Source organism: Acinonyx jubatus, chromosome C1 (genome assembly GCF_027475565.1).
Source record: "Acinonyx jubatus isolate Ajub_Pintada_27869175 chromosome C1, VMU_Ajub_asm_v1.0, whole genome shotgun sequence".
In the NCBI taxonomy this organism is placed as follows: domain Eukaryota; kingdom Metazoa; phylum Chordata; class Mammalia; order Carnivora; family Felidae; genus Acinonyx; species Acinonyx jubatus.
This window is the reverse complement of record NC_069381.1, coordinates 33,561,578-33,573,368: the sequence shown is the minus strand read 5'-3', so window position 1 is coordinate 33,573,368 and position 11,791 is coordinate 33,561,578. Positions and strand designations below refer to the sequence as shown.

Sequence of the window (11,791 nt, the reverse complement as noted above, 5' to 3'; positions counted from 1 at the left end):
AACCAAAGTGCCCTGGTTGGCCTTCAGGCCCTACGGCATTTCAGCCACAGCTGGCTTCACTTCCTTTCGCCCCCCTCCCCCCCCTTTTCACTACCCTCAAGGCCAGTTTAGCTAGTGATTCACTGTTCCCACCTTGGGGCGTTTGTATTCTCCCATAGCCAAATCCTCCTAGCAGTCCCTAATGCTAGGGTTCATCCAAGTTTATGGGCTCCCAGGGAAGGCTTCCTTACACAGCTGCTCCCTCTGGCTGAGACCTCCCTGCCACCCCAGGTCAGCCCATAGAACACACACTGCCTCGGTCCAACCCTCCCATCACCCTCTGGAGTGAAAGCTCAGGGGGAGAGGTCTGCTTAGTCCTGGAACTTTCCTCAGGGTCCTAAGCTGGGTGGGCCTGCCACAAACAGAGGATGTGTTGGTCACGTGGTTGGACAGTCACCAGAGGGCCCAGAATAAGACTGAGGGTCGGGAAGAAGCAAGGTGCACCTCTGGCGGGCCAGGGCCGGCCCAGGGCGACCTGATGGAGGCGAGCGGCAAGATGCCGAGGGAAGGGGTGGGGAGTCCGGGCTGGGCGTGCTTCCTGCCCCGGAATCTGGCGGCCCGCCCCTGCGCCCGCCCCTCGGGCCGAGCCCAGTCGGGGCCAATCAGCAGGCGCCCCCCGCCCGGCCCGCCCTGTCCCCCTCTGGTGACAGAAAGTCGGCCCAGCAGATGAGGAAGTGGCAGGCAGGCTGGCCCTGGGGACTTCTCTCTGGCCCTGCTCCTTCCAAGCCCTCCACTCCTGCCCGCCTGGCCCCCCACTGGTGAGTCTGGACCTTCCACGGGCGGGCTGCCCACGTGCCCGGGCACCCTGCCTAGCTGGCCCTGCCCTGCCCTGCCCTGCCCAGCCTGTGGGCGAGGCTGTTCCCGGACCGTGGGTGGGAGGTCCCAGCTCTCTGGGGCCGGCCCTGGCCGGCAGGCTCCCTCCGATCCCGGCTCCCATTTGCTCAAACCTAGGCCTTCTTCCACCACCTCTGGGTCTCGTCCCTCTGTGCCTCTTACCCTCCCTCTCCTTCGCTCCCTGCTCCTCTCTTCTCCCTTCCCCTCCCCCTTCCTTTGCCTGTCTCCTTTTCCCTTCCATCCATCTTAAAGGAAGGAAGCACCCAACCGAGTTCCCCTACCGGAGACACACCCAGTGCTTCTCAAGCTTGGGGAGAGGTCCTCTCCGGAGCCTAGAGCCACTCCTGACCTTCAGGGCGCATGAGTGTTTATGGGAGGTGAACTTGAGTGGTGGCTGAGAGAGAGCGGGAGAGATAACCAGCTGGCAAACTCACATGGGTCAGGGAGGAACTGTGTGTCTGAGTGCAGGCCTATGCCAGGTAGGCCCTACCACAGGAGAGGCAGCAGACCAACAAAATCTGGTTGTGAATGAATGAATGACGAAGGTCATCCATGAAAAGAGACCTGTATGCATGACCCAAGGCAGGTGTGTGTCTGCGTGCGGTGTGGGTGGTTTTATGTTCATTCACCTCAAAGTGGAGTGTCCGAGTTTATGTCTGTGACCACATTTATCTGTGACTCACGTACGTGTGAGTAAACCCGTAAACCTGCGTGTGGGCCGTTTGCACATGGTGATGCAGGACCAACGAAGAGTGTTCTGGGTGTGTTGCCAGCGAGAATGGAGTGAGGAGCAGGTCTGAGTACCAGGAACTGCATGTCAAAGTCCATGGAGGCTTGTTTGGGTGGTGTGTCAGAGGAGGGTGGTTGTCACCAGCAGGAGGTGTGAGGGCTCCGCGTGTACATATGTGCGCTGAGGGAGGGCGGGCGGTGGTCAGTCTGTCGATGGTGGTGGTGGGGAGAGCCATGCTAGAGGCGCTCTGTGCATACAGGAGGACTTGGGGCCTGACGGTGGTGGGGGCAGCTGGGGGTCGTCACGGAGGCTGGGGGAGCATCTGTGAGATGTGTGCCCCGTGAGTGTGGGAGGGGCACAGGTGCAGCCTCAGTGGATGTGTCAGAAGGTGTGTTTTTCACTTGTATTTTTCACGTTGTTGTCTGGACGAGGGAACCTGGCAGACTGGAGGGCAGGCAGCTCGCAGAGCATCTGCTGCCCTGGCCGTTTTAGGGCAAGGCTCGTCCCTCAGGGACCGCCCCGGCATCCCAGGCTCTCCTGGGGACCGGCCGGAGCTTTTGTGTCCTAGGGCGCCCTCCCCCGACATTCCTTCAGGCTCTGAGGGGGAGAGGGCCTAGCTCATTAGGACCCTCCCTAAAGGAGGGGAAGATTCCTGAGACCTCCCCCACTCACCCACCTCCTCACATGCCACTGGCTTCCCTGCCCCTCCCAGGGAGAGAAGGGTGATTGCACCCATTCTGAAGCAGGACAAACTGAGACTTTCTGGCTAGTTTAGGAGAAGATGCTGGGTGTGGGTTTTCAGCAGTTCTCTTGGGGCCAAGGTGAGCCCTGGGCTAAAGTCCCGTGAGGTTTCTGACTCAAAACTAAGCTAGAGCTTTAGGTCATCTGGCTGTCCAGGGTGGGTGGGTGGGTGGTGAGCCCCATGCTTTACTTGGCTTTCTCAATCCTGGTGGGTCCTGCTCCTCCGGGCCCTGACCTGTGGCCTGGCCCCACCCTCCACCTCATGAGCAGTGCAGCGGGGGCGGGCGGAGGGCGGGCCTCTGCCAGATCTAGTCAGACAGGTGGAGCCGGGGCTGGAGTCTCAAAGGCTCCTGAGTCTCAAAGGCTCCGGAGTGGAAGGGCTGGAAGGGGTGCCGGAGAGGAGGAGAGCCAGGAGTTGCGAGAGACGCTGGAGGTGAGAGCCCGGGAGGGCAGAGGAGAGGAGGAAGGGGCAGGAGGGAACCGGCGTCCCGAGAGACCAGCATCCCGAAGGTGGACCGGAGCGGTTGAAGGGGAGGATCCCTGGGGAGAAGACAGAACCAGAACTGGAGAGGTGGGAGACTGGTGGGGAAGGGAGAAGCGGTCATTCCGGAGAGGAGAGGTAAGACTCTCCGGAAAGAGACCGGACTTGGAGAGTTCCCCTGCACAGAAAGAGGGGAGGAGAGGACTGGGGGTGAGAATCTCTGGAGGAGCAGAGAGTGAGGGGAGGCGAGTGAGGTGTGGAGCGGAGGGCGGGATCTGTCCTTCCCAGCAGGCAGGCGGGATGTGCGGGGAAGCGGTGCCCTGGCCAGACGGCTTCCTACCCCCAATCCCCAGCAATTCCTTCCTGTCAGTCTTCTGTCCTTTATGCAGGGAGGTGTCGGGAGTTGTCTCATCTGGTCTGCTTCCTGTCTGTGGGTCGAGGGTGGGATGGGGGCACGGTCAGCCCTGACACCCACCCTCCATACCTCCCCAGAATCCTTAGCCAGGATGGAGGCGGTTGTGAACTTGTACCAGGAGATGATGAAGTATGCAGGTAAGATGCCGTCTACCCTTCTTTTCTCCTGTCCTGGGATCCCTGGATCTAGGGCTGTCTCCTAATGGAGGGTCCCTGTGAACCCGTTGACCCTTTGTGACCTGGCCCCATGTCTGTACACCTGGTGGGCACCCTTTGGGACCCCGTGACCCTTTCTGACTCCTTGACCCTTATTCTACAGATCCTCGGGTCCAGGGCTACCCTCTGATGGGGTCCCCCCTGCTAATGACCTCCATCCTCCTGACCTACGTGTACTTCGTTCTCTCACTTGGGCCTCGCATCATGGCCAATCGGAAGCCCTTCCAGCTCCGGGGCTTCATGATTGTCTACAACTTCTCCCTGGTGGCGCTCTCCCTCTACATTGTCTATGAGGTGGGCCCCTGGCATGGCTAGGTTTTAATTCCTGCTGGCAGGATAAGGGGCAGGCCTTGTGGCCAGAGCATGGCATCTCCTTTCCAGAGAGGCTGAAATCCATTTCTTCAGCTAGATAGCAAGAGGGATTGGGCAGGGTGGAACTCTGGTGGTCTAATCCACACCCCTTCCTAGTTCTTGATGTCTGGCTGGCTGAGTACCTACACCTGGCGCTGCGATCCTGTGGACTATTCCAACAGCCCGGAGGCACTAAGGGTAAGTAGGGACAGGCGTAGTGTGGGGTGGGTAGGTTATAAGCAACCGCAACCTGGGGATAGGAGTTTGGGTGTGACTTGGGCTCCTGGCCCAATTTAGGGAAGTTTTCGGAGTAGCATGGGTGTCCTAAGGCTGCCTGACTTCTTGCAGATGGTTCGAGTGGCCTGGCTCTTCCTCTTCTCCAAGTTCATCGAACTGATGGACACGGTGAGTGGTTATAGAAGAAGTGAGAACCTGTAGGGAGAAAGGAGAGGCCCTGGCTCAGAAACCCCTTTCCTTTCCCCACTCTTCTCAGGTGATCTTTATCCTCCGGAAAAAAGACGGACAGGTGACCTTTCTACATGTCTTCCACCACTCAGTGCTTCCTTGGAGCTGGTGGTGGGGGGTAAAAATTGCCCCAGGTGAGTGGTGAAGGCCACCGGGGGAAGAGGGGCAGGCATTGAGGACCAGCAGCTCAATTCTTCTGACCTTGTTGTCCCCTCACAGGAGGAATGGGCTCTTTCCACGCCATGATCAACTCCTCTGTGCATGTCGTCATGTACCTGTACTATGGGTTGTCTGCCCTTGGCCCTGTGGCTCAGCCTTACCTGTGGTGGAAAAAGCACATGACAGCCATCCAGCTGGTGAGGGGCCTGGCCCATAACTGTCCCAACCTTCTGGTCTGGATCCTACCTTTATCCAGCCTGCCTTACCTTTGACCCCATCCCTCCACACTCCACATTCAGTCTTTCTCTAGCACCTCTCACTGTTCCTCTGACCCTTGCCTTCCTCCATTCTAGATCCAGTTTGTCCTGGTCTCCCTGCACATCTCCCAATACTACTTCATGCCTAGCTGTAGCTACCAGTATCCAGTCATCATCCACCTCATCTGGATGTACGGTACCATCTTCTTCGTGCTGTTCTCCAACTTCTGGTATCACTCCTACACCAAAGGCAAACGGCTCCCCCGTATACTCCAGCAAAATGGAGCTCCAGGTACTGCCAAAGTCAAGGCCAACTGAGAAACATGGCCTACCTAGGCGCCCACCTAAGTGCCTCAGGACTGTGCCTTGGGCAGCATCTGACATTTTTCTTCCCACCTATACCTGTGACCAGGGCTTATGTGGTCAGGACTGAGCAGGGGACAGGTCCTCCCCTCCCCACAGCTGGTACACAGGGACCACAGCTTCCGTTCCTCACCCACTTCTCCTGGCCAGCTCCAAGGATGTGGCCTCATTGCCCTCTGCCACTCTGGAGCTGGGGGCTTGAAAGGGCTGGATACTTATTTCCCCCTCCCTGCCTTAAACTTGGGAGAGGAGCACTCAGGACTGGCCCTCAACCAGGGTCTTGTAGCCTTTTTCCTCACACTGAAGAGGTCAGCAATAATCTGTCACTGTGGACCCAGGATCCCTCCTCTACCCATGCTGGAGCAGAAGCTTCTTGGCCAAAGGTCAGGGTGGGTGGGGGGCCTGGGAATACAGCCTGTGGAGGCTGCTCCCTCGCTTATGTCTCCATTAAAAGTGACAGAGAAAACCACCGAGGCTGTGTGTGTACATGTGTGAATGAAAGAGGTGCTAGCCTTATTATCTGCAAACAGGAGGGATGGTTCTGGCTCTCTGATGACAGACAGCAGAGAGGAGGCTCTGGGAAGGCTGGGACAGAGGTCATGCAAGGAGAAGAGAGAGAGACATGACTTTATTAGAAAAATAAAAAACAAAAACAAAAAACTGAGGTGATGAGTTGGTCCTCAACGGATGCCTTGGTGAATGAGGCTGCTTTTGGCTGCACTGGCTTTCTCCCGCTCCCGCCGCCGTGCAGGGTCCAACTCAAAGCAGCGCCACAGCCTCAGGGTCTCATCTGCTGCTGCCGATGCCACTGTGGCCCCGTCTGGGCTCATGGTCAGACTTAGGACCCGGGCAGTGTGACCTGGGGCATGAGGATGAAAAAAGTGAGAGTAGAGCATAGGAATGTAGACATACCTACAGCCTCCAATATTGAGGGCCACCTAACCTTTTTTTTTTTTAACACCTCTGAGGTATTTAATTCACATACCATAAAACCCATCCTTTTATCAACGTTTTTTTTTTTTTTGGGGGGACAGAGACAGAGCATGAATGGGGGAGGGGCAGAGAGAGAGGGAGACACAGAATCAGAAACAGGCTCCAGGCTCCGAGCCATCAGCCCAGAGCCTGACGCGGGGCTCAAACTCACGGACCGCGAGATCGTGACCTGGCTGAAGTCGGACGCTTAACCGACTGTGCCACCCAGCCGCCCCAAAACTCATCCTTTTAAAGTATGCAATTCATTGGCTTTTAGTATTTCCAAAGTTGTGCAACCATCACAACAGTAATTCCAGAACATTTTCATCACTCCTCACCACCTTCTCCCCATAGCCCCTAGCAACCATCAGTCTGTTTTTATTTCTTTGCATTTGCCTCTTCTGGACATTTCAACAGTCATATGATATGTGGCCTTTTGTGTCTGGCTTCTGTTATTTGGAACCTACCTTTAAGCTCAGCCACCTTGGCCATGGTTGGGTATTTCCAAATAACCAACTGGTTCTGGGCAAAGCCGTGGCCCGAGATGAGCTCCTTGTAGTGGGGAGACCAGAGGATGGAGCACACCTGTGGAGAGAGAATGGCATGTGGGCTCAACAGAGCCGATGCTACTCAAATCAGAACTAACTCCATTCGAGCATTAGGCACCCTGCCAGGTGCCACAGACTCAGACTTGAATAACCACAGTTCTTACAAAAGTTTTTTCAGAGTTAAAAAATTGTTATCCATTTTACAGATAAAGAATCAAGCAGAAGGAACTTCAGCAAGTTGCCTAAGATCACATGCGAGTCTAGAAGGTGACAGAGCCAGAATTTGAACTCTGGCTCCAGAGTCAAAGTCTAGAATGAAGGCTGCATGGGGGAGAGGAGGGTAGAAGGGGAGGAACCTGGAGTGGGTGGGAGACCCACCAGCAAGGGCTTCAAATTTCATTCCAATGGATGTGGATTAAGTTGCTGTAGGTGATAGGGAGCTACTGCAGGGTTTTAGCAGTCACAGACCACCCAGACCCAGTGCAGAGGACAGACTGCAGGAGATAAGAAAAGAATGCTGTGAGACCAGTGCAGGGGGCCTCCAGTGAGAAGAAAAGTGAGGCTTAGGGGAGAGACACACGTGAATGATATTCTGAGGCAAAAATGATGTGTCTTGGGGACTAAGTGAAGATAATGAAAGATTCTAGGAAGTTCTCCAGATTTCTGAGTAAGTTCTATCCCTCTCAAACAATTAAGAGGAGGAGGAACACATTTCAGGGAAATAAGAAATGACAAATTTAATTTAGGGCATATTAGGCCGGTGCCACCTATAGGACATGAGGTTGGAGTTAAGCCACAGACAGAAGTGTGGCCTGGAGATCATGAATGAGAGTGGAGCCAGAATTTTGGAAACCATCGGGCATAGAGTTGAGGAAGCCACTGGAAGGAACACGGTTGCCCACGGAAGACCACACAGAGTGAGAACACCTTCTGGGAGGGAGGGGCTGGAACAGGTTAAAGACTACCTGGGATTGGGCATCCACAGCACTCAGACAGGCCCCAGAGCAGACGTTCCAGATGCGAATGTGCCGGTCACTGGTACCCCCTCCAGTTGCCAGGACGTTGGACTGCCAGGGACACCAGGCTACAGCCTAGGTAGGATAAAGGTGGGGTCAGCAGGTACTAGAGCTAGACACTGGTCACAGGGTAATCCCGTCTAACCCTGCTGTCCCATCTCCCCTTAACAGTCCCCAGGTTCTGGGCCAGGGTAAGCAGAGGACCCAACCTAGCCCCATTCTCACCTTGACAGCCCCTTGATGCTGGGTGAATGTCTGCAGGGGAACCCAGCCACCCTCTCCGGGAGCACTAGGCCACACATTGACCACGTTATCGTTGCCACCACTGGCCAAATGTCGTCCATCTGGGGCCCAGCGCAGCCCACACACCTCCTGGCTGTGGCCAGTCAGTGTGGCCACATGGTGTTCTGCTACCCGAACATCATGGTGGTGGATATGGCCAGAGCGTGAGCCACTGCAGGAGGGAAGAAGGGAATCAGGTTCTGTGGCAGGGCCAAACACTGCCAGCAGGACTGAGCTGCTTCCATACAGAGGTGTATATCTGGGGAGAGCTGGCAAAAATCGCACATTGATTTTGCAACAGACTAGCTAAAACCACTAACCTGGACAGGATATAGCTGTTCCAGCATAGGGAGCCCACTCGAGCCGAATGACTGGTCATGTTTCGAAGCCGCTTCTGCTGCTGCACATCCCATAGCTAGAGAGAGAAGGCTGCTAGGATCAGAGATTGCAACTTGCCATTAACATCCTCCTGCTGGACAAGCCCCCCGTCTGGGCACAACAGAACTGCAGCACAGGGATAAGTCTCACCTGCACCTCGGCACTGCTGGTGCCCACAGCTAGGTAGTTGCCCTCTTTTATCCAGGCCACAGAAGATATATAGTCCCCAGGCTGCTCCATTTGCAGCAGCTGCAAGATGTCACCAGAGCTAGCACTCCACAAGTACACACTGTTGTCCAGCGCCACAGCCAGTACATTCCCAGAGCTCCAGTCCACAAGGTTCAGGTCTGCCAGAGCAGGGAAAGGGAGGAGAATGAGCTTCCTTGTTTGTCTGGTCCTCAGGCCCTCTTCCTCTGTCCAATGGGCAAAGGGAAGGCTGCACTTACAGTAGTCATTCCGGATTTCAGGGGCATCCAAGATACGGTCTGGTAGGGAAGGAATGTAACGGCAGGTCTTCCGGCTGGAGCCAGGCGTGGCCTTCTGGCTATAAAGCACTTTCAGTCTGTTCTGGTAACCTGTGGCAACCGAATACGTCTTGACAGTGGGAAAACTGACTCCAGTGGGAAAACTGACTCCTCCCCTGCTCCTGGCGAGGAAGGCCAGAGACGCACCTCCCCTCCCTTCAGTCTTAGGTGGGAAGAGCAGACAGGCATCTCCCCCCAACCCTGGGAACGGGCCAACACCTCCCTCCAAGAAGGAAGAACTTCAGGTCTTACCCTCTGGGGCATTTTGTGGTTTTCCACTGAGCCGAAGGATCTTGGCTTCCTCCACATCAAAGCCGTTCAGATTCAAAGCCCAGGCTTTCTGATGTTCCTGGCACAAAGGGTGGTGGTGAGGCAGGATGGCATGATCCAAAGCACACAGAGTACACAAAGTACACACTTGCCTTAAGCCCCTCTGGGCCACATACCTTCTTGGTGGGCGTCTGGCTATTTTCAGGCTGGTTCTCCTTGCTTAGGAGGAAACTGGCCACTTCCATCTGGGAAGCGCTGCGATGGGGGATATAGCGGTCACCACCAGGTTTGCTGGGAGTGGTCTGTGCCTTGGAGCTAGATTTGCCTGGGCCGGGGAGAGGGAAGCCAGAGTCTGAGCAGGCTCCTGAGGGAGGAGGCCTGAAGGCCGCTCTCAGCCGTTCCCTCTTCCTCCCCGTGTCCCGCCGCACCCCACTGACCGGGTGTTCGGCTTGGGGTCCTGCCTGCGCTGTGGGATCGGTTGGCGGCCCGCATGGGTGAGGGGGCCGGTCCCGCAGCTTCCTTAGCTTTGCGCTGCCAGCGCGCAGGGGGTGCATTGGGGATGGGTGCATCCAGCTGCAGCAACGAGTGCAGGTCACTCTCGAACACGAACTGCGCCATGGGAGCGTCTGCAGGAGGAGGGGTCCTTGGAGTGGATGCCCGCGGAGCCCTGAGGAAGAGGCGACCGTGCTCTGCCTGGGACCGCCGGCCACACACTCAGAACCAAGCCGGCCCCAGCCCGTCCGGGTCTCGGAGCACGGGCTGCATACCCACCCCAGCTCGACCCACACGGCCCTTACCTCCAGCTCCGACTAGATTCCGATCCCAGACCGGTCTCTGCAGTGCCGGCCTCCGCTTCTTAAACTCTCCGCTCTGAGCACTCATTGGCTCCTTCAAAACCCAACCGTCGCAACCGTCGCCTTCACCCATTGGCCTTTCACGGCACAGGAGGCGGGTCTTCCGGTGCAAGTCACAGGTCTCACGAGAATCCAGTCGTGGAGCGTGATTTGAAGAGAGAGTTGAGGCCTGTCTCCAGAGAACTGGTGTCGGAAAGAGAGAGGGGCGGGGAGGGGCGCGCCTGGGGGCGGGGCCTGAGCTGCCACTGCATTCCGGAGTCCCTTCCATTCATTCTTCAGCTTGCCCTCTTCGGCCCTTCATAGTTAAAGCGTCCATGTGGATCGTATTTATGATGCAGAAGTGCAGAAGTGACCTAAAGCACTTGAGCCCTTCAGAGAAGGGAAAGGAGGCAGGTGGGTAGGGGTGGGGAACGAGTTGAGAAGCTTAGGAGCAGAAAGAAGGTCAGACCTAGTTAGTTTGGTGCCTGTAGGAACACTGCCAGGAAGGACGTAACCTGTGTGGGGTTTTTGTTTGTTTGTTTGTTTTTGTTTTTTGAGAGGGGGCGGAGGGGCAGAGGGAGAGGGAGAGAGAGAATCCTAAACAGGGTTTCTCTGAGGGAACCGGATGTGGGGCTCTATCCGTAGACCCTGGGATCTTGACCTGAGCCAGACTCTCAACCGACGGAGCCACCCAGGCGCCCCACGTGTGTTAGTTTTAAAAAACTGTGTTGTTGTTGTTTTACAAACAGGGAAAATGAAGCTGAAAAAGGGATGAATTCCTTAAGGTTAAGAAAAAAGATCAGGATTCAGACTTGCCTGTCTGGAGATAGGATTGAACTGCCTTCTGAAAGACATTGTGGCTTTACCCCCATGGGGCTTTAGAGGTGTCAGGAATTTTGAAGATTCACTAGGCTAACTTGTGCGTGGTGCATCTTCCCCATTCTGGCAACATACCCCTATTTTACAGACGGAAAAACCAAGGTCCAGGGAAGGGATTTGCCTGTGACCACACAGTTTGTGGGAAGCCAGGTTTGACTCCCATTCAGTCAAATCCACTAATAATGACTTGAATGAATTGTGTGAATGTGCTTAGAGGTGAAGCGGCAATAATAAAGATAATAATGGGTACCATTTATTGGCCATCTACTAACGACTGTGTTTAAACAGTTTACACACATTATTGAGCTTAATCCTTAATCCCATAGGGCAGATACTCTCCTTTTGATAGAGAAAGAAACGGTCAGAAAAAGGTTAGAAATGTGCCCAAAGGCATATAGCCAAAAATAAATAGTGGAGCCAAACTATCTGGCTAGCCCCTGCACTCCTAACCAAATGCTATACTGTCCCAGGGAGGCTAGAAAAATCATGTTTTCAATTATTACCTTAGGTCAACTCTGATGATGATAGAGAAAAATCTAGGGCTCTTAGCCCAAACTTACTATCGTTATTATCTTTGACTTTGAAGCATTCCTGTTTGTTGTTGTTCTTGTTGTTGTTTATTTCCAATTACCTAGACGACTTGGGGTTGGCAACTGGGAGCCCCTGAAACCCAGAGGAAAGGTTATCTAGAGTCAGGCTGGTCAGGGCCTCAAATGTTAAGCTAAGGAGTTTGAACTCTATCTGCTGGGCATTGTGGAATCAGTGAGTTTCTGTATAGGGAAGGGCCAAACAAAACATATATGAATGCAGGACAGGGCCAGCAAGCTTCTGGAGTAAGGGAAACTGTAGAGAAAAAGGAAAGGGTAAGTAAGGGGACAACCTTGGGGAATTCATACATTTTAAAATAAAAGAATGAAAGAAGCCAGTGGAGATTATACTGACATGGACCTTCAAGGGGGAGGAATTTCATATATGCAAAATGGTCAAGAAGAATGATGACAGAAAAGGCCAGATTTGGCCACTGACATATAAGTCATCA

At 54.8% G+C, this 11,791-nt stretch overlaps 2 protein-coding genes across 4 annotated transcripts; one reads left to right on the top strand and one right to left on the bottom strand.

The window, feature by feature from the left end:
* The first annotated feature begins 638 nt into the window (after window positions 1-638).
* Window positions 639-5,521, top strand: ELOVL1 (ELOVL fatty acid elongase 1). Of its 2 annotated transcripts, none has more exons than XM_015066795.3 (8): window positions 639-797; window positions 3,318-3,377; window positions 3,559-3,749; window positions 3,924-4,004; window positions 4,155-4,211; window positions 4,300-4,405; window positions 4,491-4,627; window positions 4,784-5,521. In XM_015066795.3, the coding sequence occupies exons 2-8, from the start codon at window positions 3,332-3,334 to the stop codon at window positions 5,003-5,005; spliced, it is 840 nt and encodes a 279-aa protein (XP_014922281.1). In that variant the 5' UTR covers window positions 639-797; window positions 3,318-3,331; the 3' UTR covers window positions 5,006-5,521. The 2 variants fall into 2 exon arrangements, with proteins under 2 accessions (XP_014922281.1, XP_026915252.1); XM_027059451.2 differs by lacking the exon at window positions 639-797 and adding an exon at window positions 2,540-2,777.
* A 140-nt stretch (window positions 5,522-5,661) lies between these two features.
* CDC20 (cell division cycle 20) lies at window positions 5,662-11,715 on the bottom strand. Of its 2 annotated transcripts, none has more exons than XM_015066793.3 (11): window positions 9,838-11,715; window positions 9,478-9,666; window positions 9,217-9,365; window positions 9,023-9,119; window positions 8,693-8,821; window positions 8,397-8,593; window positions 8,189-8,283; window positions 7,812-8,040; window positions 7,536-7,661; window positions 6,490-6,607; window positions 5,662-5,909 (listed from the first exon to the last, which is right to left on the bottom strand). In XM_015066793.3, the coding sequence occupies exons 1-11, from the start codon at window positions 10,160-10,162 to the stop codon at window positions 5,731-5,733; spliced, it is 1,833 nt and encodes a 610-aa protein (XP_014922279.3). In that variant the 5' UTR covers window positions 10,163-11,715; the 3' UTR covers window positions 5,662-5,730. The 2 variants fall into 2 exon arrangements, with proteins under 2 accessions (XP_014922279.3, XP_014922280.2); XM_015066794.3 differs by having other exon boundaries at window positions 9,478-9,707; window positions 9,838-11,706.
* Between the last annotated feature and the right edge of the window lie 76 nt (window positions 11,716-11,791).

Bases quoted from the DNA above. Each gene is read 5' to 3' on its own strand.
- CDC20 (XM_015066793.3), bottom strand. From the start codon at position 10,162: ATGGAAGGGACTCCGGAATGCAGTGGCAGCTCAGGCCCCGCCCCCAGG. The intron at 9,120-9,216 runs GTATGTGGCCCA...CCTTTGTGCCAG, and splicing joins GCCAGACGCCCACCAAGAAG to GAACATCAGAAAGCCTGGGC. The intron at 7,662-7,811 runs GTGAGAATGGGG...TATCCTACCTAG, and splicing joins AGCATCAAGGGGCTGTCAAG to GCTGTAGCCTGGTGTCCCTG.
- ELOVL1 (XM_015066795.3), top strand. From the start codon at position 3,332: ATGGAGGCGGTTGTGAACTTGTACCAGGAGATGATGAAGTATGCAG. The intron at 4,212-4,299 runs GTGAGTGGTTAT...CACTCTTCTCAG, and splicing joins TCATCGAACTGATGGACACG to GTGATCTTTATCCTCCGGAA. The intron at 4,406-4,490 runs GTGAGTGGTGAA...GTCCCCTCACAG, and splicing joins GGGGGTAAAAATTGCCCCAG to GAGGAATGGGCTCTTTCCAC.